This window comes from Sardina pilchardus, chromosome 5 (assembly GCF_963854185.1).
Source record: "Sardina pilchardus chromosome 5, fSarPil1.1, whole genome shotgun sequence".
Taxonomy (NCBI): Eukaryota; Metazoa; Chordata; class Actinopteri; order Clupeiformes; family Clupeidae; genus Sardina; species Sardina pilchardus.
Genome location: NC_084998.1, coordinates 15,090,678 through 15,114,292, shown reverse-complemented (window position 1 = coordinate 15,114,292; position 23,615 = coordinate 15,090,678). Strand labels below are relative to the sequence as shown.

Sequence of the window (23,615 nt, the reverse complement as noted above, 5' to 3'; positions counted from 1 at the left end):
GCCAGTCGGAGGAATCCCCCAAAAAAGCCCCCTCGCTGTTGTGACCCCATGCCCCATCGCAGGGGTGAAGCGTGGCTGGTCGTCCTCTCTATATGGGGTCCTATGGTGATGGGTCAGGCTATCTGTCCGAAGGTTGCCCCAAATCCAGCCGTGGGGGCACAGCAATGGCCTCTCAGCCACAGGGTACTTTTGTGCTGATTCGTTTGTGGTCCCTATAGTGATTTTGGGTGGTCAGGGAGAAGGACAAGCCACAAAGTAAATAATGGTCTGATAGGAGACACACATTTTGCACACAGTTCACAATACTGTAATAATGCTTTTGACTGTCCATAAAGTCATAAAACATCAAACGTCCCAGTCTGTTATGTACAAAGTGTGTGTGGAATTTGTTTTAAAATATTAATTACCAAAAAATAATAATAATTTAAGTAAATGTAAAATGTTCCACTTTTTTATACAATTACCAATAATGAATTCTTTGTTAGGAAATAATTTATTATTTTGTATACTTTAAATTATTTTATTAATATATATATACATATATAGATTGTGATGTCCTCAAATAACATCAGGCTTCAGTTTTGACTTGTCATGAAATCCTCCTGAGTCTGTGAAGAAGACATTGCTCCTGGAGCGTTGTACAAGACAACTCACTATCGGTCTCTCTTCAGAGTCAATATGATACATGAGCCCATACTGTGCGGAAAATCAGCTACAAATTTGCTCCCTTGCTGTGGTGAGGATGGGGTGGAGAGACAGAGCGAAGAGGCCTTCTGAATTGTGAGAGCAGAAAGAGGGAGAAAAAAAAAAGAATTCTTTGTGTGACCCTTTCTCTCTCCCTCTCACTTGGTGGTCAAAAGGAAGCTCGCACTACTGCTGTGGGATAGCTGATGTGTGGAACGAGAGTCGTGAATGAATGCCATAGCTGAAGAGTTTCACATCTTTTCCACTAACTATAGCCATGGCAGTTAAGTTTCTGTATCGCTTGGAGCGTTTTGTGGCCATTTTGGTAGTTTTATTACTTTATCATTTACTCATTCATCTATCGAGTGTGAGTTATAGGGGGAAAAGGGGTGGTGTCGTTTCAAGGCATGGCCACTTTCATTGACAAAAAAAAAAAACGTGAATAAAGTTGAATAAAAGACGCCGAGATCTGAAAGGGGGGGAGGGGGGGAGATGAAGCCCGTCCAGAGGAGGAGTGGTCCCCCCCATACATATGCACGGCTGAACCCGAGGCCATTAAAGGAGGTCAGCTGTGTGTGAAAACAGCGCTGTGCAAAGCCGCCGAGTGAATGGCGTGCCGCTGGAACACAGGGATGGGAGGGCGCCTGTTTTGCCTCCTGTCAGAGCCCAGGGGCCAGTGGGTGTCGCGGCCGCACATTCCTGCCCGTTTGATGTCTTAAAGTGGGAGAGACGGCCATTGTGCGGGAACTTGATCGGTCACCTAGCAGACACTTGATTAATGGAACTGATCCTCCTTAGTATTGAACCCCCCCCCCCTCCCCCACCAAACACACACACACACACACACACACACACACATACTGTACGTATCCCTGCCCCGCTTGTTTTCCACCCATATGTACGTGCAGAACCAATGACGTGTACGCATGTTGTGGAAGGCGACGGGACCTCAGGTCCTCGTCCCTGAGCTTCTCTCTCAGCTCGCTCAGCGTGGTGCCTGAGACTAGTGTTTGGGCCATTGTGCTCTCCCCCAACTTCTTATCCAAAAAAGAGAGAAAAGGGGGTCAATAGAAAGAAGAGAGTGTGTTTTGTGTTAGTGTGTCAGTGTGTGTGAGCGCGGGTGTTTGTTGTGTCGAGTCTGTGTGTGTGTGTGTGTGTGTGTGTCTGTGTGTGTGTGCGTGTGTGTGTGTGTGTGTGTGTGTGAGTGTGTGTGTATGCATGAATGAGGGAGGGAGAGAGAGAGAGGGAGAACTGAGAGGCGGGTGGGAATAGAGGCACAAAGCAGAGCAAAGAGACATAGATTGAGAAAAGAGAGCTAAACTTCATAACCATCTCTGCATAACTCAACAACACTCGGGAGCTCCAAGACTTTGTTGTCAGACACACATTCTCTCTCTCACACACACACACACACACACACACACACACACACACACACACACACACCTCGCCCTCCCATGGTGTCTCCCAACACGCAGAGCAGGGCAGGGATGGGGCTCCTCTGGAGGAGGCTCTAGCAGGGGAGCGCTGTGTGTCCCTGGAGAGCTGGGTCCCAGGGGGAGTCTCCATACACACACACACACACACACACATACACATACACACACACATACACACACACACACTGGAGGATGCAGCCTGGCACTTGGCTCCTGTGGGCATCGTGGCTCCTCACCTGGGCAGAGGCCACACGTCAGTGCCAGTGTCAGTGCACCTGTATGCCAGACGGCACCTCGGAAGTCGGCGGGGCGGTGAAGCCGGGCAAGGAGCACGTTCGTCCCCATCACGGGGGGCACAGACACCTCCAGCACAGACACAGGGGCAGTAGAAGGAGAGGTAAGACCACAGCAGCCTTTACTCACTTTGATATGAGTTTGATCAAGTTTTATATTGTCTCTCTGTTAGTCTAAATGAAGACGCATATGACTTTCATCTTATTATTGGGAAGGATCAAGAATCTTTAAATGGCAGTCTTTGGTTGGATAGTTACAAACTGAGATGGTTACTATGATATTTGTGATATTAGATGGAACAATTGAAAGATGGAAATGTTTGTAGCATCTTGTTTGGATTAAAATTGCTTTTAGAATCAACCTCACTTCTTCAGTGTCTATAAGATAGTGAAGATCTACATTACAGCATTGCAAGTACTGTGATCAGTTCTTTGCATTGATGACTAGACAGACTATAAAATAGATGAGAATCTGATAGAGTGCCTATGGTAAGCTAAGCTATTCCATGCTGACATGAGCTTATAGAGCATTCAGTGGATAAACACATTATGCAATCATCTGTTGGTGTGAAAGTGTTTTATCTTAGATTGATCCCTAGATCTTGCTTTGGTACACAAACATTTTATAAACAGTAAGGGCATACCAAACCTCTCCACAGTGTGTTGCCACTGGAACACAGCATGCAGGATAGAGGATAAACTGTGTGTAGATTAGCCTACTATGTGTAGTAGACTTTTATCCTTGCTTCCCTTGTATAATATGCACTGCCAGGTGCTTGTGAAAACATGAACATTTCTTAGTTTTCAGCTTGCTTCCCCATGTAGGCTAGGACCAGTTAATTAAAGGCTGTTTGAACAGAAGCTTGTTTTCTTTTTTTTCATGCACATGTTATATACTTTCCCTGACCCCATCCTTTATTCAAGCCTAAAAGCTATCCATTATTGCCTTCCTTAAATTCAGTTGAAGCCAATCTGCCAAGGATCAATCTAAAAGTCCAACACAATGGCAGTATTTTAAGCAACACAATGCAAAGCTCATTAAATGACCAATTATGTATGCCCTTAAAGAGAAATAACTCCGAATCAGTATTCCTCTCTCAAGGACTCCGTGCACTGCCTTTAGAGACGAAATTAGCCTATGTGATATACAGAATCGTTTTTTTCTGATTGATTGTTCACTTTTCCTATTTTCTAGACAAGGCCTGCACTTTATAAAAAGGAAAAGTCTTTCATATTCGTTGACTGTTCGAAATTATGAACGAAATAGTACTCACATATTCATTTTCTTTCTTTAATGATGTATTATGACTGGATTTTTATAAAGAAAACAGGGAATACTTTTGTATTCGAATTAATTCAGTATATACACAATACTGAAATACTGAAAAAGTATTCACATACTCTGTGCTATTATTGTAGCCTAAATAGACATGTCAAACAATATGCTATACTATTTTCATCAAAGCATTGGGGATGGTATGCTGGTTGTAGCTGGAATGCTGCATCTTTTATTGCGCGAAGAAGCCGCCTACAGGGAGTGACACAATTCCGGATGGCGCTTTCTTGAACTCAGACATATGTCGCCTACTAGTTTGCGGGAGAATTAGCATATTAAATACAAACTACACGCTAAGTGCAACTGGCAGGGAACACATTCCCAAATTGAAGCTTAATTGGAACATTAACTCCTAATCCACAGAAATTCCAACGCAAGACACCGGGGAATTAACTGTTTTTAAAAGGCAGATGCGTCAAGAGATCACGGGAGGTTAATAATTATGCTCAATCATGAGCCCACTGCAGGTTTTTAAGCTCCTCTTATGCATTGGGATTACTTGTGGACTTGAAGGTAAGACTTGTAACTGGTTTGTTGTTGTAAAAGCTATGCGTTTCACAAGTGACTATTTAGATGGAGCGAAGTTAAATGGCAGGATGTTTGATGGAGTGAACACTAGAAACAATAGAGGTGACATTAAATGCCGTGTGAGGAATTTAGAACAGTTTGCTTTATTTTTATTATCTGGGTTAAAGTGCTAGTACTAATGATACTATACAAATGAATGTAGCCCACGACTTTACAGGTGTCCACCTAAGATGTTGTTTATTTATTTATTTGACATAAAAGACAATTGCAGCAATAACCTTTAGCTCGGCAGTTAAAGACCACCCTCTACCCACAATACAAAGTTTTGTTAGGATTTACTTCTGAATAGTCTAACTCAGTTTAGAAGACGTTTAGTCTACTTAGGGTAGGCTACACAAACATATGGTTTGATGCACATTCATGTCACTTAATCGATTTTGACTGCGTCAGCACCTGGGAATAACAAATGTATAGGCTATAACCATTTATGAACAAATTTCAGAGAGTGGTAAACTGCAAACTTCAGCAAATGAGAAAACAAGTACAAAAACTCTGGCCAGCGGATGGGCTCTAAAGCATGTGAGATTTCTTTCCCAGGAAACAACCCCTTCAAAAAACAATAGAGACTTTTTATAGACAGAAATTCTTTGCCAAAAATGCCTTAATCACATTCCTATCAGCACTGTGTTCATACCCTCCTTTCCCTCTGCTGTTTATAAAGACAGTTATCTGACTTGAGAGTGAATGCCAGAAATTTCCACATTATTGTAGGCTACTGGCAAAACAGTCCAGTGGCTGATACTGTATATCTCTGGGAGTCTTCCGAACGAATGTGAAATACACTGCAAGGGTCTAGTGTTACTGTAAGTCCAGCATTTTTGTCTTTCTAGATTGTGAGTCACCGTGGAAAGAAACATCAGTTATTTTTGACACTCTCCCATTGTAGTGCTGTTGTCATCAGGCCGCTAATAGCAAGGGTCTGTGTGGTTCTGTGAGCAGGTGAAGGATATCCTCTGGGTTGAAGATTGTGTTTGTGTGAAGGAGCTTTTGTTCCAGGCACAGTGTAAGAAACAATCTGTGGACCACTCTGTTTCCGGCCCCAAGCAGGAAGCAGCCCACGACCCAGGCATCCTACATGCCCAACGCATAAAACAAAGACAAATGGCAAGGTCAACCAAGAGGGCCAAATGTGTTTGTTTATAATGAAGGGTTTTTGATGTTCCCATCACTGGTATTTTAAGTTCTTGTTTGGCCTCCAGAAAAATAGCATGCTATCCATGCATTCTATTACTCACTGACATGTTTACAGTGTCTGTCATGTTAGAAATGTGTGTATGGGCAACACAAGCCTGATACTAATTAAAGAACCTATCAGCACAATTCATTTCAGCGTAGAAGTTCATTTTAATGTCAAATGTCATGTTTTGTGAAACACTGACTGTTTTGTTTAAGGGTGAGAATGGGGGGTTGGGATGTCCCATTCACTTCACTTCATTCTCTGGGGGTCCCTGGTTGACCCCTGACCTGATGCGTTCACTGCTGAGTTAAGCAGAGGGCATTAAGTGGAGAGTTCACTATGGGATGGCTCTGTTTAGTTTGGTTGCCTGTTGTATGAGGACCGGGAGGTAGAATACCTCGTTTAATGCAGGAAGATGTTGTCAAATAATATAAAGTATAGTATAATGCAACATGTAAGCATTACCGCAATTTCCCAACGATTAGCTGCGGCTTATACATCGATTTTGCTAAATTTCTTCAGCTATGAGTTTAATACATGGGGGGCAGTTGATTAATATGGTTTTGTTTCTTTTAACTTCCATCAAACACTGTCCTGCGGCTAATACACAATGTGGCTATTTTAGAGTGTTTTGAAAGAATGAACAGGTCAGCATTCCTTTGTGTCAATATTTGGCTGACCCACTTACCTGAATCTGACGCCACTAAACCAACTTGTTCTAAACGGAAAGTTGTATTACCTCCCTGATTTTCCTGTTTTCTTTCAAAAGGTTCCAAGCCCCCGCCAGATGAGACCCCTCCTCAGATTGTCCACCACCCGTCCGACGTGGTGGTGAAGGTGGGCAGCCCCGCCACGCTCTCCTGCAGGGCCTCGGGCACCCCAGAGCCCACCATCGAATGGCTGCGCAACGGGCAGCCCCTGGACTCGAACCGCCTGGACGACCCGTCCCGGCCCATCACGCTGCACGAGGGGAGCCTCTTCTTCCTCAGCGTGGTGCCCGGCCGGAGGGGTCAGTCGCACGAGGGTGTGTACTCGTGTGTGGCGCGCAACAGCGTCGGCAAAGTCACCAGTCGAAATGCCTCTCTGCACATCGCAGGTAAGTCTGAGTTTGTTTGTGTGACTTTAAGCTACAGACACTGCACTCACTACTATAAACATACTATACACTCTTAAAATTCTACACTCTTCATACTATTAACTCTTAATACACTCTTAAAACGAATGTATTGTTTCAAATTGAGTTGTTTCCAACGTGAGTTGTGTTATTTTTTACCACATATTGTGTAGCAAATACAAAAAAGTAAACAACACAAACTGTGTTGTCCCTTTCTGGACACAGAGATGTGTTAAAAAGTTGTGTTTTAAGAGTTTAAGAGTGTTACTGAAGGACCCATTCCTATGTTCTCCGTCTAGCATTGCGGGATGAGTTCCGTGTCCAGCCCAGTGATGTGGAGGTCGCTGTGAGCGAGGTGGCCATCATGAACTGCAGCCCTCCCATTGGGCAGCCAGAGCCCAACGTCATCTGGAAGAAGGACGGCGTTCCAATCAACAGCACTGATGACCACTACACTGTAAGGGCCACTCTCCACTCTCATGTAAACGCACGCACAAATGAGACCCTGATGGGAATAATGAAATACTACTCCTGCCGTCAACCAGACAGAGCAATGTCTTAACAATATTGAGGTCATGAGTTCCTTATGCAAGGAGTACAGAGATCAGATTTACATTTGTATTGCACTAAATACCTGCATCTAAACATATTCACTTAAATGAGCAATTCTGTGTTAGTGAGTTGATATGTCTTGTAACCTGATGAGAACTGACTGTTCGTCTCATCTGAACATCTTAAGGAGGATATCTAAGTACAGTGAAATGTCCTTGAGCAAATAGCTTATAAAAGAGGGTACTTTGTGTTTGAAGGAAATATGGAAAGATCAGAGGATGTACACAAATGGATTGTCTGATCTGGCAGGATTAGACTGTCAAGATGGAGAGCTATACTTGCGAGCAACAAAGAGACTGTGCTGTCTAACTGATTTCTCATCCTGCATCAGTGATGATACTGTTACAAAATTAGTCCTTTTATGTTGGGATGCATATCAGCAGTTTTGGTGAAGCACAGGAAGTGATCACATTTTATTTTTGAGGCCTTCTGAACTTAAATATGCTCCCAGCCCCCTCCTCCTCTCTCTCCTGGGACTAACGCCCACCCTCCCTCAACCACACACACCCCTGTCTGTCCTGTTCTCCCTTTTGTCTTGTCTTATATGTTGTGCGTCTTATATGTCACTATGCCTGCATGGAGAAATTGCCCCTTGGGGATAAATAACGTTTTTGGAATTGAATTGAATTGACCACAGCATTGTGTCCATTCTCTAGGACTATCACTTAGACAACAGTTAAGGTGCTCCTTGCATTTGATTGGCAAGTAGTACATAACTACTTACTAAATGTGTATCTGTTCATTATATTTAAAAACCTAATTTTTGGTGAAGGTTATGAACACTTTGCTGAATTATTATTGAGTGTTTTGCAAATAAAGTTTAAGAATTACAGCTACTGTTATTCCATCTGTGCTATAAACTATGTGAAGGGGATAAGTGAACCATTATTATCTTCTTTTTATACAATCATAAATGGACATATCATTTTAATTATAAGAATAATGGACAGCTGAAGCAATCTCAATTACAGACCTAATGATGTATGAGTGATGGTCTACTCAGACTTATGATCTGTGCTAATCGTCTCCTTATCCATTATGCTAAGGTGCTTAACGGGAAATTAATCATCGGCCCTGCCCTGAAGAATGACTCGGGAGTGTATGTTTGTGTGGCGTCCAACACCATGGGGGTACGGGAGAGCCAGGCTGCCAGGCTGTCAGTATTAGGTAAGAGTGCTCTGGTCAGAAGTAACTCACCCAGGTTGATATGGACGACTCGGGATGATAAGCTCTTTGGGCCAAATTTGCAAATTAGATGGTTTATGACTTATACTCAGAGAAAAGCACATACATAAATAGAAAACATATGAATCTCAGATATATGCGATTACAGTTTACTGTACATGTTGAGGTTATATGTTGTGTCTATGACACACATGGTAAAGAAATCTACACAATCTGCATATGGTATTTGTGGTTATATGTATGAGATGTAACCAAACTCTCTCTCTCTCTCTCTCTCCCTCTCTCTCTCTCTCTCTCTCTCTCTCTCTCTCAGTGAAGCCCGTGTTGGTGCGTACACCCCAGGATGTGAGCGTGAAGGTCGGGGAGGCGGCGCACTTCTTCTGTGAGGCAGACGGAGACCCCATGCCCTCCGTGGAGTGGAGCCGGGAGCAGGGCCCTCTGCCAAACGGCAGGTCAGGGATCCACACACACGGCGCTAACTGAGCCATGCGCTCACTACACTACACCACGCAATTACTACTGCTCACTACGGAGAGCCACTCCATGCTGACTCCGCCACACAATTACACTTCCCACTACAGCCAGAGAGCCGTTGTACGACGACTACATCACACAGTTGCACTTCCCACTGCAGCCAGAGAGCCATTCTACAATGACTACAGCACACAATTACCACTGCTCATTACAAAGCCAATCGCTGACTACACCATGCTAATACACTACTCACTTAAGAGAGCCATGCACTGATTATTCATGTTGTATTGTTGCATGGGTGCAATAGAGGGTTTTTTGTTAAGTTCTAGGACTTGTATTTACATTTGACTTATACGTACTAAGCCATTCTAAGTGTATTATTTTCTGTAGCATATGTAGTTCTCAGGATTTTGTATGAGTTGGTATGTGTGTAGACCCTGCAGAACAGGGGTTGTGAATATACTCATAAGAGAGGGTTTTCACTCATTGGTGGTCCAACCCTCAGAGATTCTGGCTCTCTTGTGGATGCTGTAAAAGTGAATGGACATTCATTCTCACATTCATTCATTACTCACCCATCATCTTCTTAATGGGCTACTGAACCATGCTGCAGCACTATATGCACCAATGGCTGATGTTATGTTTGTTCGACAGGTATCTGGTCAACCCAGATCAGAGTCTTCAGATTCACTATGTGACTGAGCAGGACAGTGGACAGTACACCTGTACTGCTGTCAACGAGATGGGAGCATCCACAGCCAGCGCAGTGCTTCATGTAGAGGGTAAGATGGAGATAGAGGCACACACACACACACACACACACACACACACACACACACACACACACACACACACACACACACACACACACACACACACAGATTAGAGCCAATGGTGGAAAACTCCAACATCATAAAGTAAATATGCTACCATGTATTGGTAAACCAAGACTTTTCTAAATGGTACACTGTATAATTTGTTGATGTTTTTATTACCAAAAAGGTGTTAATTAGTGTATAAATGCCTGAACTAACAAACCAAGGTGCTGTATTTCACTGGTGATTTCACAAATGAGCTGATGTAGCTGGCTAAAGAGTTGGCTGAGTTAAAATCAGCTGGTTGTAACATACACAGTCTGTGGTGCGGTAGGACTTTTGCTTTCTGACGTCTGAATTTTCCACCTTGTTTATTGCTGCCTCTCTAATGAACATCGAACAGTGGAGAGAATAATGTGGCTTTGTTTTTGCTCCTGTTGGTTGTTTTGCTAAGATGTGTTGTGTACTCTCTTGACAGATGCTTTGAACACTCGACAGAAGGAGCTTCATAAGGAGCTGTCTGCTCTGCGTGCGGAGCTTCAGACCGTGGCTGTCATGACTCCTTCCTCCAATATGTCTTTGGTGCAGTGGAAGGTACGGCGAACTTTTGGTTGTAAAGAGAAAACAGACATGCACCAACATACAGATAGTCACTGGAAGCCATTTTTACTTTTAGATCTGTATCACAACAGTCCAAGTGCATTGCATGCAATGCATACAACTGGAATCTTCTGAGTGTTTTAAGCCAGTCATCGTCTACCTGAGACAAATGCTTTAAAGTAAGAGTAAAGCAAGAATAATAGTGCGTTGTAATAATAATGCGACTGGGAGACGTTCCGCTGGGAGCTCTCCCAAAGCCCCCACTTCAAACTGGGAAGTCCCAAGTTCAGGCGTCACGTTCTAGAATTCTCCCACTTCCCAGTTGCTCATGAACGGGCCACACAATGCTACAGGCTCTGTACTTATGTCTTTTCACTCTTGGTGTTGCCCAGCTCCAGTCTCTGCCAACCCAGCCACACTACCTGGACGGATGCGAGGTGCTGTACCGCTCTCTCCTGCCTGCTAGCTCCGACTGGGCGGCCAAGAAGGTGCCTCTGCCGAGCCTGCAGACAGCGGTCGGCCCCCTGAAGAGGGGCTACAAGTACGAGTTTAAAGTGCGACCATACGGGAGCAACTTATACGGCAGAGAGAGCAACACCAGACACCTCAGGGTGCCAGAGATCGGTAAGGACCGCATCAGCCTCACCATGAGGTGGTGCTAATTAGGCTATATCAACATACAAAACACACCATGTACCTTTAGAATCTACATTATGATTGATTGTGTAAATAACTGTTGTGTAAATGACAAGTGTAGCATAACCAGTGAGATGTATTACTGTTGCATGATGGCACATGATAGTGGGGACACATGATAGAGCACGGAGCAGAACTGGGCCATCTTGAGTGTGTTTTCTATGAGTGTCTGCATGAGGACTGAGCTTCTGATGTGTCCACAGCCCCCGGTGCCCCTCCTCAGGGACTGTCCGTGACGATGCCGGTGGACCGAAACGACACAGTTCTCTTGAGCTGGGGTCCTCCATCTCACGACACCCACAACGGGATCATCCAGGGCTATCAGGTACCAAACAGTAACACGAACCAGACTAGAGGTGGGGAACCCTGCTTCAGAAAGTCCTACCATGTATTTGATTTAACCATTCACTAAACCAACTGATTTAAGTCAGCACAACTCCTCAACCAGGTAGATTAGTTAACCTGTGAAATCATTTTTGTAGAACTGATGCTGAGGTGAAACCACCATAAAAGCAATACATTGTAGAACTTTCACTTTCTGAAGCTGGGGTTGAATCAGATGGAATGGGACTCGATGGGCCACTAGGCATTAGTATGTATTAACAGCATGCTCTTGGTGATGGGCTCTATCTCTGCGTCTATTTCCTCCTCAGGTGTGGTGTGTGCAGTCAGACGGTCAGCCGTTTTTTAACTGGACGCTGGACAGTGGGACCCACAGTCTGGAGATCGGCATGCTGCACCCTGGCAGGCAGTACTGGGTCAGAGTGGCGGCTCTCAATGGAGCGGGGGTCGGCGTGAAGAGTGACCCTCACAGACTTCTGATAGGTGAGAGATGATGGCAACTGCAGGCACAGCTAGATCAAAGCATGTTCTAAAACTAGCTCTGGGTTGGAGTCAGTTTCAGTGTCATTTCATTTGTAAACATGTCAAATGTAGGATAGTAGTATTTCTAAGATCTAAGGCGCTGAAGAGAGTTATTGAGAATGGAATACAAAAGAGTTTTTCCTCATTAAAAGTTGTCTGCCCTTCCAATGCAGGCCATATATAACAATTAGAATAAATGCTGAATAATTCTGAATATTGAATAAACAACATAATAGTGTACTGTATAGTCTATTCATTCCGGTCATTCTTGAAAAACAAATCCCAACAGGACAAGAAAATCTAATTTGATATCGCCCTGAACGGATTTATGAGCATATTAGTGTATAACAATTATAGTAATTGTTTTTTACAAATATAATGCATGTGATCATTAACTCCCCCCGTCTTTCTCTCTCCATATCTCTCTCTCTCTCTCTCTCTCTCTCTCTCTCTCTCTCTCTCTCCCCCTTTCCCTCTCTCTCTCCCCCTCTCTCTCTCCCTTTTTCCCCCTCTCTCTCTCTCTCTCTCTCTCACTCTCTCTCCCTCTCTCTCTCTCTCCCCTTTCCCTCTCTCTCTCCCCCTCTCTCTCTCCCTTTTTCCCCCTCTCTCTCTCTCTCTCTCTCACTCTCTCTATTTAGAGAACAACCAGCGTGTGTCTCACGCTCTCCCGGCCTCAGGCGCTCTCCCCTGGGTTCTGGCCGTGGTTCAGGACCCGGTGTTTATTGGCAGCGTGGGCGTGCTCCTGTGGTGCCTCCTTATGGTCACCGCTGTGTGCCTGTACCGACGCCACGCCAGGAGCTCGGGCCTCGGCCACCGACACCACAAGAGCGCAGGTCAGCAGTTTAGAACGTGACATCACTTACAGTTTTTCACAGTTGCTCAAACACTAAACCCCATTCTCTGAATCAAATTATCAAATGCCTGAACACATTTATTGAATTATTCCCTTTTTTGGCAAAACCATAGACTACTTTCACCCACTTTCACCCATTTTACCAAACTCATTAACCCCTTTTGCAAAACTGTGAACACATTGTGCATTCTGATGCACTTCTTAATTATATTGATAACCAAACAACGCAGAAGTTGAACACAATTAGTGCACAGTTGTCTCCATTTGAACACTACCACTCATAATTGATAACACTTCTGTCTAATGATGTGACAACCAATATAAGTCAGTTCAGAGTTGACAGAGACGCAGGGGACAACAAGTGTGTGTTACAGTAGAAGTGGGGTATAAGGAAGAGGAGGGTGCAGGTAGGAGGAAGAGGATGAAGAGAAAGACAGAGAGTCCCAAGAGTTGCAATACTGTACATGTTATGATATTTGGGCAACAATCATTGACCATGTTCTGGTTCATGGAATGCCAATGAGAGAAGCAGGACTTCATGGTCCAACCCAACATCAGTGGTTTCTCTGTGGCGTCAATAATCCAAAGATTCAGACTATAGAAGAGAAATAGCGTAAATGTCCATGATCATACAGTACAGTAATCACTGAACATCCACTGTTACACACTTACTACCCTTTGAGCTCAACTCTGAGAGAGTGAAAGAGTTGAGTTATCAGTATGTCCAAGTAAGTCTAAATTTAGGCACAATACAATATCACAGTATTGCGTACTTACAGTACTATCAGAGTCTGTGGCATCACAGTACAAATCATATTCAGTACAGTATCAGTCTGTCTTTCTGTTCACTTACAAAACTGTTGATTTATATCTTCATATAGGCTAGAGGATATGAGTAGAGAGTGATATAAGTCCTTATTCTTTATTTTCATTGTGATATTTTTTTTCAAATTAGAATGAATACAATTCCTCCAGGAGCCATAAACCCTGCCCTGAAAACTGTGTCTTCCATTGTTTGGTGTATTGTCTTATCACTGCTCTGCAGGAGTGTAATTTTGCCTGATGTGTTCAATGATTTGAGACCATTAGTTAGTTTTGAGCAAAGTTAAAAGTGTTTTGAGGTGATTGTTCAGTTTTGCAACAAGATTGAAGGGTTTCGAGAATGTAGTTTGAGAAATGAGTTTTGTGTTCACAGTTTTGAGAAAAAGGTAAAGAGTTCTGAAAAAGGTGTTCTAGCAATTGTGAAAAACTGTAACGGGCACCGGTCCTCTATGTCAGAGTCGGGCTACTGCATGTTTAACACCACAGTCAGGTGAACGGCCAATTGTGCTTGGGTCCGCTGTTAAAGGTCATTCATTGTAAAACTCCAACAATTGACCAACAATTTAGGGTCGTTGGGAGAGTTATATTATAACCGGAGTCAGTAATAGATTATTCAGCACTCAGAATATTATGCATGCTTGCTCTGGAAACATATCTGTATAGAAACATAATGCAGTATTCAGATGGGTACATATAGCATTTCTTGCAGTCCAAACAGCAGTTTGTACTCTACAGTACAAACAGGTATGCATAAACCTGTAAACTAAAGATGTGACAATTTGAAATTTGAAGCTGTATCTTTGTTGAAGGACTGATGAGAAATTGATGCTATGCTACACATACTCTGTATAAAATGTTTAGTTTATTTTATATCCAATTATATTCTCTAATAAATATGTCTCTTCAATGCATTTGTTTGTAACAGGCTTGTACAGGTTAGCCAGTGAGGACCTCATCATCAAGCACAGGTAATACACGCCCAAAACTATCTATCCTCAGATACAGTAAGCCACACACTCAATACAAGTGGCCAACACTGATAGATTCTGTAGATTCATACATCTGAGACGCTCTTGGAAATTGTCTGTTGGTCATGTTAAAAGCACCCTTGCTGGAGGTGGTGACTATCCAGGGCTTCGTCTCATGCCATGTCTCTTGCAGGATGGCAGCGCCCGACTCGCCGTGGGTATCCGGGGCCTGGAGGCCAGCGCTGTGCGGGAAACCCTACCAGGACCTGTGGGCCCAGGGCCAGGAGAGCCCCAACCTCAGCATCAGCAAGAGCAGTGAGTCCCAGTCAAGTCAAGTCAAGTTCATTTATTCGTCTCCCTTGGGAGACATTTGGGCTAGAGACAGGGTACTGCTGCAGACATACATAACATAAAACATACAGAGACAGCAATGTGTCAGACAATATGGACAACCAAACAAAGACAAAGAGGAAGATACATAGCTGGCAACCAAATGAGGACCAAAGTGCAAGAGGAGCTGAGTTCCTCCCATGGAGCATAGGAGTCTTGATCTTCTCTAGATGATTTGATAGAGGAGGAGGACTGCACCCAGTCCATCTTGAGCTGCTATGTGAGCTGCCTCGGTAGCTGGGGTGGTGGTAGTGTAGTGGTTAAGGAGCTGGGCTAGCGAGCATTAGCCTGAAAGTTGTTGATTCAATTCCCGTCTCCCACTGTTGTGCCCTTGAGCAAGGCACTTAACCCCAAGTTGCTCCGGGGACAATGTAATGACAATGTAATGTAATCCCTTGTAATATAGTATATAGACATGTGTAAGTCACTTTGGATGAAAAAAGTGTAATGTAAGTGTAAAAAGTGTAATGTAATGCTTCAAAAAGCCATCAAGGATCCTCAATGGCCTCCAAAGCACAACTCAAGAGATGTTTGTCCAACTTCTTTCTCTTTTGATGGCAGCTCTTCCCATCACGGCCAAGAAGGACCCCGGCCATCTTGAGTCTGTCGTGCCCATAGTGTCTGACAGCTGCGGGGTTTACGGCACGTTCTACGTGGATCTCAGCGGCAACAACCTCAAGACCTTCAACAGTCCCGGCCGCCGTACCAAGATGCCTCACTACCACACCGCTGACCAGGCCTGCGAGACGGTCATCATCCCTCAGCCCGCCGCCAGGAGCAAGGCGGCCAGGGACGGGCCAGCGATGCCGTGGAGACGGGCCCTGCCGACCCAGCCCAACATGGGGGTTCTCAAGGAGTCCTGGGAGAAGAACTGCAAGCGAGGTAAGAGCAAACTCAACCGATCGAAAATAAACAAAACAAAATTAGCAAATAAGTCTACACACTCAAGCAAGTGTGTGTGTGTGTGTGTGTGTGTGTGTCAGAGGTAGGGCTGCACAATTATCCCAATTGCAATCGTAATCACAATATGAACTAATGCAAATAGTAATCGCAAAAGCTACAAATAATCGTGCAGTTAATTTTGTCACATTTCTGAGTTTTATATTCATGTCATCCTCCTTGACTGTGCCACTTCTGTTGACATCCTCCTTGACTGTGTCACTTCTGTTGGTGGGTGTGCGTAGTGTGTGAGGGGCACATCATTTCTGATTGGTGAGCTTCACAGTCAGTCAGGGATGCCATGTTTCTTGTGCACTGGGCATTCCCTAACAATTCAGGGGTGGCACAAATGAAAGAGTCATTTGGAATATTGAATCACTTCATTGACATTCAAAAATCATGTTGAAAAAATCGCAGTCTCAATTTGAGTCAGAAAAGTCTCAATGAGATATTTTCCCCAAATCGTGCAGCCCTAGTCAGTGGGGTGCAGAGTAAAGTCACTAACGTGTGCTGTTAATCCCCCAGAGCTCCACGCTGTGAAGAGCGCCCCGTTAGTGGCCATGTCCCAGCAGGCCCGGGCAGTTGGCAGCATCACAGGTGTGAACAAACAGAGACTCAGCCATCAGCCGCCAGGTAAACCCAGCCATCGACACTTTCATTCTTTTTGATCTTCTTTCACCACTTGGGACATTTTTCACAGTAATTACACATTCCAAAATTAGGGAGTGACTATAATTAGACATCCACTAAAGGCATATTAAGGTTATTTAACTTTTTTCTATGTCACCATATTTAAGGTGTGCTAATGTCTTCTCTGTTGCTCCAACGCCCAGCCCTCCCTCCCCCAGGTGGGTTCCCAGACTGCCTGAAGTCGAGCTCCTCTCCCCGCATGCTCCACTACTCGGCCTCCCTGCACCTGGTGGACATGGCGTCGCCCCAGTCGTCCCCTCCTCGCTGCGGTGATGACATACACAGCTTGAGCTCAGAGGAAGGGTGAGTCAGACAGACCCCAGCAGCCAGCTCCCTCCCAACCCCCTCCCCCCCCCCCCATCCCACCGCACCTCAGCAGCCATTGTTCCACACTTCCTCCTCCGAGGGTCCTTTCCTCTGCAGATCTGTGCGGTGTTTGTTTTACAGGCTTTCTCGTGTGTGTGTGTGTGTGTGTGTGTGTGTGTGTGTGTGTGTGTGTGTTTAGTTAATGTTTATTCCCTATGGATTTAGCATACTTTTTAAACTTAGACTCCTGGCATAGCTGTATACAGTATTATACCTCATTAATATGCCATTGACATTGGAAACATTTGCAGTTATTTGCTTTAGAATAGAAGAATGTTTACTTTTAGAGTAGGCTGTTTTTCAGCAATTATAAACCACGCAGGACCAGTTTGGTTGTGTGCATTTTTGTTGTTATTGTAAACTGTGAATCATTTCCCTAACTACAGAACTTCCACAGACAAAACTCAGGAAGGAGAGCAATATACAGCTGTTAACTGCCTCTCACTGGTCTTGAACTTCACACATAGACTGTTTAGTGTTTAGGGGCTGAAGCCATAACAACTGTAGTTATGCAGACTGTAGACTGTCGGATAACAGATGGGTGAACACTAAAATGTTTTTGGTCAGTGAAGCCATAACAATTATATTGTATCTTTCAATTATCTATTGCATCTTGAGGTGATAACAAGCATATGGTGCTACAGACTATAGGCTGTTGAATAGCAGAGTGTGCACTAAAACTCACGTAAAAACACGTAAAAATGAGAACATCTCTCGATAATTGAGTGTCTGTGGAGTTGTGTGTGTGTGTGTGTGTGTGTGTGTGTGTGCTTGTGCTTGTGCATTTATTTGGCAGTGAGCATGCAATTCCTGTGGTGGTACACTTCATACACAACACAAAAATAAATCAAAATGTATTTTAAAACAAATAGGCAGATACACTCAAAATGTATCAAAATAATCTAAGTCATGCCATGTATCAAAATAAAATACTGTATTTTTGTATTCTGAAAATACTTAAATTTGTTTTTCAACATGCTTTTTTATCCCAAAATTGTAGCCTATTAAAACTCCATTAATGCTATAATGAAACCACGCATCAGAAATCCCAAAACAGTTCAAAAGTTCTTCCAAAAACAAGCAAACGTATGGTGAGTGTGGGTGAGCAAGAAACTGGGATTGAGTGAGTGAGTTTGTTTGTCTGAGAGAGGGAGTGTAACGAATGTGTGTGTGTGTGTTTGTGTGTGTGTTTGTGTGTGTGTGTGTGTGTGTGTGTGTGTGTGTGTGTGTGTGTGTGTGTGTGTGTGTGTGTGTGTGTGTGTGTGTGTGTGTGTGTGTGTGTGTGCGTGTGTGCGTTTGTGTGTGTGTGCGCGCGCCCTATGCCCTGCATTGCAAGGTTCCTTTTAGTATAATTCCTTTAAGCACAACCAGCTCATTGTTGATGAAGCCTGTTGATCCATCCAGCAAAGGAAGCTAAATGCTCTGCTGGAGCAGAGAATGAGACAGTTGTGGTAAATCTTATTTAAAAAAGTGCTTGATTAGGCAATACTCTTCCAAAAAAAACACCACTAAGCCGGGTAGACACTGTTTTTTTTTCGGTTACTCGATATAGTAACTGAAAGCATTTGAATGGGATGGTAATTGATGTGCTCACACTGTAGGCCTACATTATTTGACTGCCCACATTGGAGGACAGCCAACACAGCAGATATCCAATCGGATTGGACTGGAGCTGGAACAATGATTGTTGCCTCTTCTAGCCAGTTTAAACTACCCAACAAATCGAACTGACCAGATTCTAAAGTGTGTCGTATCTGATTGATTCTGGGCTAAAAACAGGTCAAATTTGAACAGTGTCTGTTTGGCATACGCCAGCACCAGTCAGAGGCTGCATGCATCGTTTTGCATTTATGATGTCACCACATAGATGTCTCATTGAAAGTATTTTTGCAGTGGTTTTAGGACACAAAAGATGCACCAATTACTTCCAAACCCAATAAACTACAAAAATGACAAAATACTATTTTGTATTTGAAATACGTTTTTTTTTTAGAATGACTGTCCCTCCCTGACCCTGACTATAACAACTGCACAGTTAGGGACAGCACTCTAATAGCCACATCTGACCCCAGCTCCAGCAGGTCCACCAAGCTGACCATGGACGTGGGCTCTCTCCAGTCCATCTGCACGGCGTCCGCGGTGCGGGGAGCGGCCACCCCGGCCACCGCCTCCGTCTGCCCCTCCTACCCCTCCTACCCCTCCTACCCCTCCTACCCGGGCCGCACCTACAGCCGCCTGTCCACCGCCTCCTTCTGCATGTCCGCAGAGCCCAGCCTGGACGAGGACCTGGACCTGGACGAAGCCACGCTCTCCACGCAGGACGCCACGCAGTACCTGGAGATCAGACCCAGGATGGACAGGGCCGGGTAGGACACCAGCTGGTTACTTACTCAGACACGGGAATGATCCGGAAAGAATGCAAGAATGTGTTTAGCTCAGGGTGCATATGTTTACCTTTGGGTGTATCATTTTTCATAGATGTTTGATAAATACATTTTAAGAATAACTTTTGAATTACTAAATGTAAATACCCTCAATATGTGGGATAAAAGTGTATTATTCACAGTCTAAACTCCATGGGGCAATAGTTTGGAGTTTAACACGGTTTTAAACTCCAACTCCCAACTCCAACTCCAGTTTAAAACTGTGTTAAACTCCAAACTAGCAACAGAGCATTTGCCCCCCCTGTAAGTTCTTTACAAACAAAGAAGTTAAATTGTACTGTTTGAGATGAGAGCATTTCTTGTCTCTCCAGGATGAAAGGTAAAAACACTTCAATAACACACTCTCTGCTCTTTTCAGTGTGCTACCAGACAACCTCACCCCGAGGCCCTTCTCCCCGACCCCCACGTTCGGCTACATCTGCGGGCCGTCGGAGGTAGAGGAGGCGGGCGAGCGCGGGGGTCCCCGGCGTGGGGTGGTGGGCCGGGCGCAGCTGCGGAGCACCCCGTCGTCCTGCTGCAGCGAGTGGGAGGGCTCCCTGTGGAACGCCTGGGGCTCCGTCTCCGAGGGCAACATGCCCAGCGCCCGCACCAGCATCATCAGCTCCTCCGACTGCTCCTTCATGAACGACGCCAACTTCGCCCGGGTCCTCGCCCTGACCGCGGACTCGATGACTGGAGCCAGTCTCTCAGGCAAGCACTCCACGTTGTTAAACACTGTTTACATCAGCACTCTACATTGTTAACACTGCAGTATCTAATGACTTTGCAGTTTGCATTTAGGATTGTTACAGTGTTTTTTGTTGGTGATATTTCGCCATCTGTGTACTTAATCCTGTCGAATCACTTCATGTCACCACTAGATGGTGGGCTTATGTCATGCTTTGCTTGCAACCATTTTTACCCTGCCAAGAACCCAGAGAATGTTGATGGTATACTTCCTACCACTAGATGGGGATGTTTCTCCACACAAAGCATTGCTTCTTTTCAGTTCGCCCTAATGTAGTTGTACTCTGTTGCTTACATTTGTTGTTACTGCGATATCAAACACAGAAACTCTTTTTAAGATATTTGACATTAAATAAATTATTTTTTGTATATGTGTAAAACTTTACATATACAAAAACAAAATATAAAAAACTTTACATTTGCAGTAGTGGTGTAATGGGTGTAGCTGAAAACCACACCATCATGGACTTCATATCTCGTGTAATGCCAGTAAACTAAATGAGCCACTGTTCTGAATTGATACAATTGTTTCTCTGTGAGTTTGCCATGTTCTTATGTCTTTCTTTCTCTCCCCTCTTTCTTATCTCTTTCTATCTGTTCTATCTCTCTGTCCCTTTATGACTGTGTGTGCAGATTTCTCTCCGTCCGGGTCTCCCCTGAACGTGCTCTTCCCCCCTCCACGGGACTGTTTCGGGGAGCTGGACCCCTTACCCGTGTGGGACTGGGGCACTACCTGGGTGGACGAGATGGAAGCGCAGTACCACACCGGCCGGACAGGGGGCGCCACAGCTGCAGCCGCAGCCACAGCCGCAGCCGCAGCCAGCCTGTCCTCCGTCCCTGACCGCTGGGGCTATTACCACCGCCAGGACCCCAGGCAGGCCAACTACAAGATGCCATCGCACCGATGAGCATCGCCATGTATTCTCATCACTAGGTCACCCCTAGAGAACTTTAAACATGTTGAAGCATATAGTATTTTCAACCTATTTTGGGTTAGTTGAGCTGAGATGTGAGTGCCAATGTGATTCTTTCTGTCTTGAATTCTTTACTGATAGGAGCAGCCTACCCATACTAGTGTCATGGGTGACGATTGTTTAACCAGTCTCCAAACCCCAGGTTAACCTAAGTCACAGGTCATGTTTGAAGTAGACACTCCCCCAGTACCTCAGGGCAATACCTTTCTATATATGCTTTGGGATTGAAAAATGTTTTGATGTTCAATTTTGTGAAGACAATTTGAAATGGTTTGTAGTGTTTTGTATGTTTTATGTTTTTAGACTGCAATTTCATTCTGCAAATCTGAGAATAATCCAGTCTATTTTAACACAGTGTACAGTGTTGTTTGGTTTATGATCTCAGTATGTATCAATACTTTACTTTTCTATTTAATGTATTGTGAGCCTTGAATTGTTCACCCATTTAAACTTGGCAACAAATGCTCAGTTGAGTTCTTTTCTGTCATTTTAGTTTTACTCTGGTCATTTCTATGATTATCTTGTAGTGTTATCAGTAACATTTTGACAAATTTTCTCTTACTGATTTATGGATTATATGGAAAAGGTAATAGATGTGGGAACACTTTATATAATGCTTATGTTACAGTGTAATAATTGTCATTAAAAGCATTTCAGCAACTTTGTGATGCTTTGTGAACCTTAAACCATCTTGTACTGATTCTGTACACTGTATTACATTGTAACATGGGCACAATGATGTATAGTGTTACCATAGACTTTAACATATTGAACAAATATGGCAATTTAAGGGAAAACTTAGGGGGAAATAATGTATTGAAAACTAATTTTATAGTGGAAATGTAATAATGTCAACCTCTCCAGACGTTTTTTTGAAAGATGTCTTTTTCTATGACTGCATATGTTATATAAGGATGTATTATACTCAACTAACCTTACTTTCTGTATATCTATCTCTATAAATATAATAAATAAACAAACAAACAAAAAAATTACATCAACAGCGTCTTCCAATCTCCCCCTCCTGCGTTCTGCTCATCTGTGCATCTGTTCTGCTTGATCTGCTGGTGCTGGTCGTAGGTCTTTGAGACTGTGTGTGTACATCGTTTGAAACTCCTGATCCTGGGCGCACACAAACACAAGTCCCATTACAGCACAGCCGAGGCGACTTGCCTGACATGCTCGCCTCCAATCTCGGAGGATTATCCCCCATCTCCACAACTCCTCATGGCCATATGCTTGGCAGGGAAAAAAAACACGTCCTCCCTGCCCCCAGTACCAACACACACACACACACAGACACACACACACACACACACACACACACACACACAGAGAGAGATACAAGGACAGGAAGACTCTCAAACACAAACCCATTCTCTCTTTCCCTCTTTCACACACACACACACACACACACAGACAGACACAAGGACATACAGGAACACACTCAAACCTTTTATCACTGTCTCTCTTTCACATACACTCTCTCACACACACACACACACACACACAGACACAAGGACATACAGGAAAACACTCAAACACAAACCCTTTCTCTCTCATACACACACACAGCATAGGTCTCAGCCCCAGAGTTAAGATGGCAGCCAAAAACACTATCTTTTTATAGCTTGTCAGTAATCCAGTGACCCACATTACCATGCAATATAAAACAGTGCTTTCCCTGTTCACTTTGATGTTGATGTTCACGGCGATTTCTTTTTCATGATATAGCTATCATTTGTCCAGTCGGATTATGTGTTGTGGAGAGAGAGAGAGAAATAAAAAATGAAACATTCATTTGTGTGACCTCTTAAATCCTCAGTATTGATTGCGAGGCTTTAAGTTTTATGAAACTGTTAATACATCTCCTCGAGCAGTAGCGCTAAATGACTTTTCATGATAAAATGGAATAAAATGCAAATTGGATGGGCAGCTCCATATTAAGAAATCTCCCTGGAGATCTGACAACCCAATCCACAAGTTAGAGGCTTGAGACTCTCGTTAGCAAAGCTCACACCAACACAGATGTCCTCTCAGATAAAAAAAAAAAAAGAAAAAGAAAGAATGTACTGCAGCATCCATTGAAGGGAAGGGAACAGAACTTACGGCAGTATTATCTGTACATCTGCATGTATTGTCTACATCTATAGTTGCAGATTGATATGTGGTGGTTACAGATGCATGAACATTAGCGTTAGGTAGATTGATACATTGACAGCCTCAGAAGCCAGTATACGAGGACAGCACTCATATACTACCCAGCTTCAAAAAAAGTCTGAAAACTCAGCTCTCCAGAGAACATCTCCTCTCATAGCACTACTTACAACTAGGCTTGTTTATATTATCTTACAGACAATTGCACTCACTGATGCACTTACTACACTCACTGATGCACTGTGTTTGTTGTTTATTGTTTGTAAAATGTGTTGTTAGAATGGCTCTTAAAAGCCTAATGTTTTTACCATGTTGTAAGTCGCTTTGGTTAAAAAGCATCAGCCAAATTAAATGTAATGTAATGTAATGCAATGTTCTGGCGGTGTAAGTCCTGCTGTCTGTAAGTCCT

General features: G+C 43.8%; 1 protein-coding gene across 1 annotated transcript; it reads left to right on the top strand.

The window, feature by feature from the left end:
* The first annotated feature begins 3,980 nt into the window (after positions 1–3,980).
* On the top strand, positions 3,981–22,024 carry robo4 (roundabout, axon guidance receptor, homolog 4 (Drosophila)). Its single transcript, XM_062536614.1, has 19 exons — positions 3,981–4,265; positions 6,287–6,613; positions 6,931–7,088; positions 8,290–8,410; positions 8,742–8,880; positions 9,557–9,684; positions 10,196–10,311; positions 10,710–10,941; positions 11,217–11,338; positions 11,667–11,838; positions 12,516–12,710; positions 14,478–14,520; positions 14,714–14,835; positions 15,472–15,792; positions 16,375–16,482; positions 16,683–16,842; positions 18,978–19,271; positions 19,708–20,039; positions 20,709–22,024. The coding sequence occupies exons 1-19, from the start codon at positions 4,205–4,207 to the stop codon at positions 20,981–20,983; spliced, it is 3,426 nt and encodes a 1,141-aa protein (XP_062392598.1). The 5' UTR covers positions 3,981–4,204; the 3' UTR covers positions 20,984–22,024.
* Positions 22,025–23,615: the final 1,591 nt, after the last annotated feature.

Bases quoted from the DNA above. Each gene is read 5' to 3' on its own strand.
- robo4 (XM_062536614.1), top strand. From the start codon at position 4,205: ATGAGCCCACTGCAGGTTTTTAAGCTCCTCTTATGCATTGGGATTACT. The intron at 11,839-12,515 runs GTGAGAGATGAT...CTCTCTATTTAG, and splicing joins CCCTCACAGACTTCTGATAG to AGAACAACCAGCGTGTGTCT. The intron at 12,711-14,477 runs GTCAGCAGTTTA...TGTTTGTAACAG, and splicing joins CCGACACCACAAGAGCGCAG to GCTTGTACAGGTTAGCCAGT.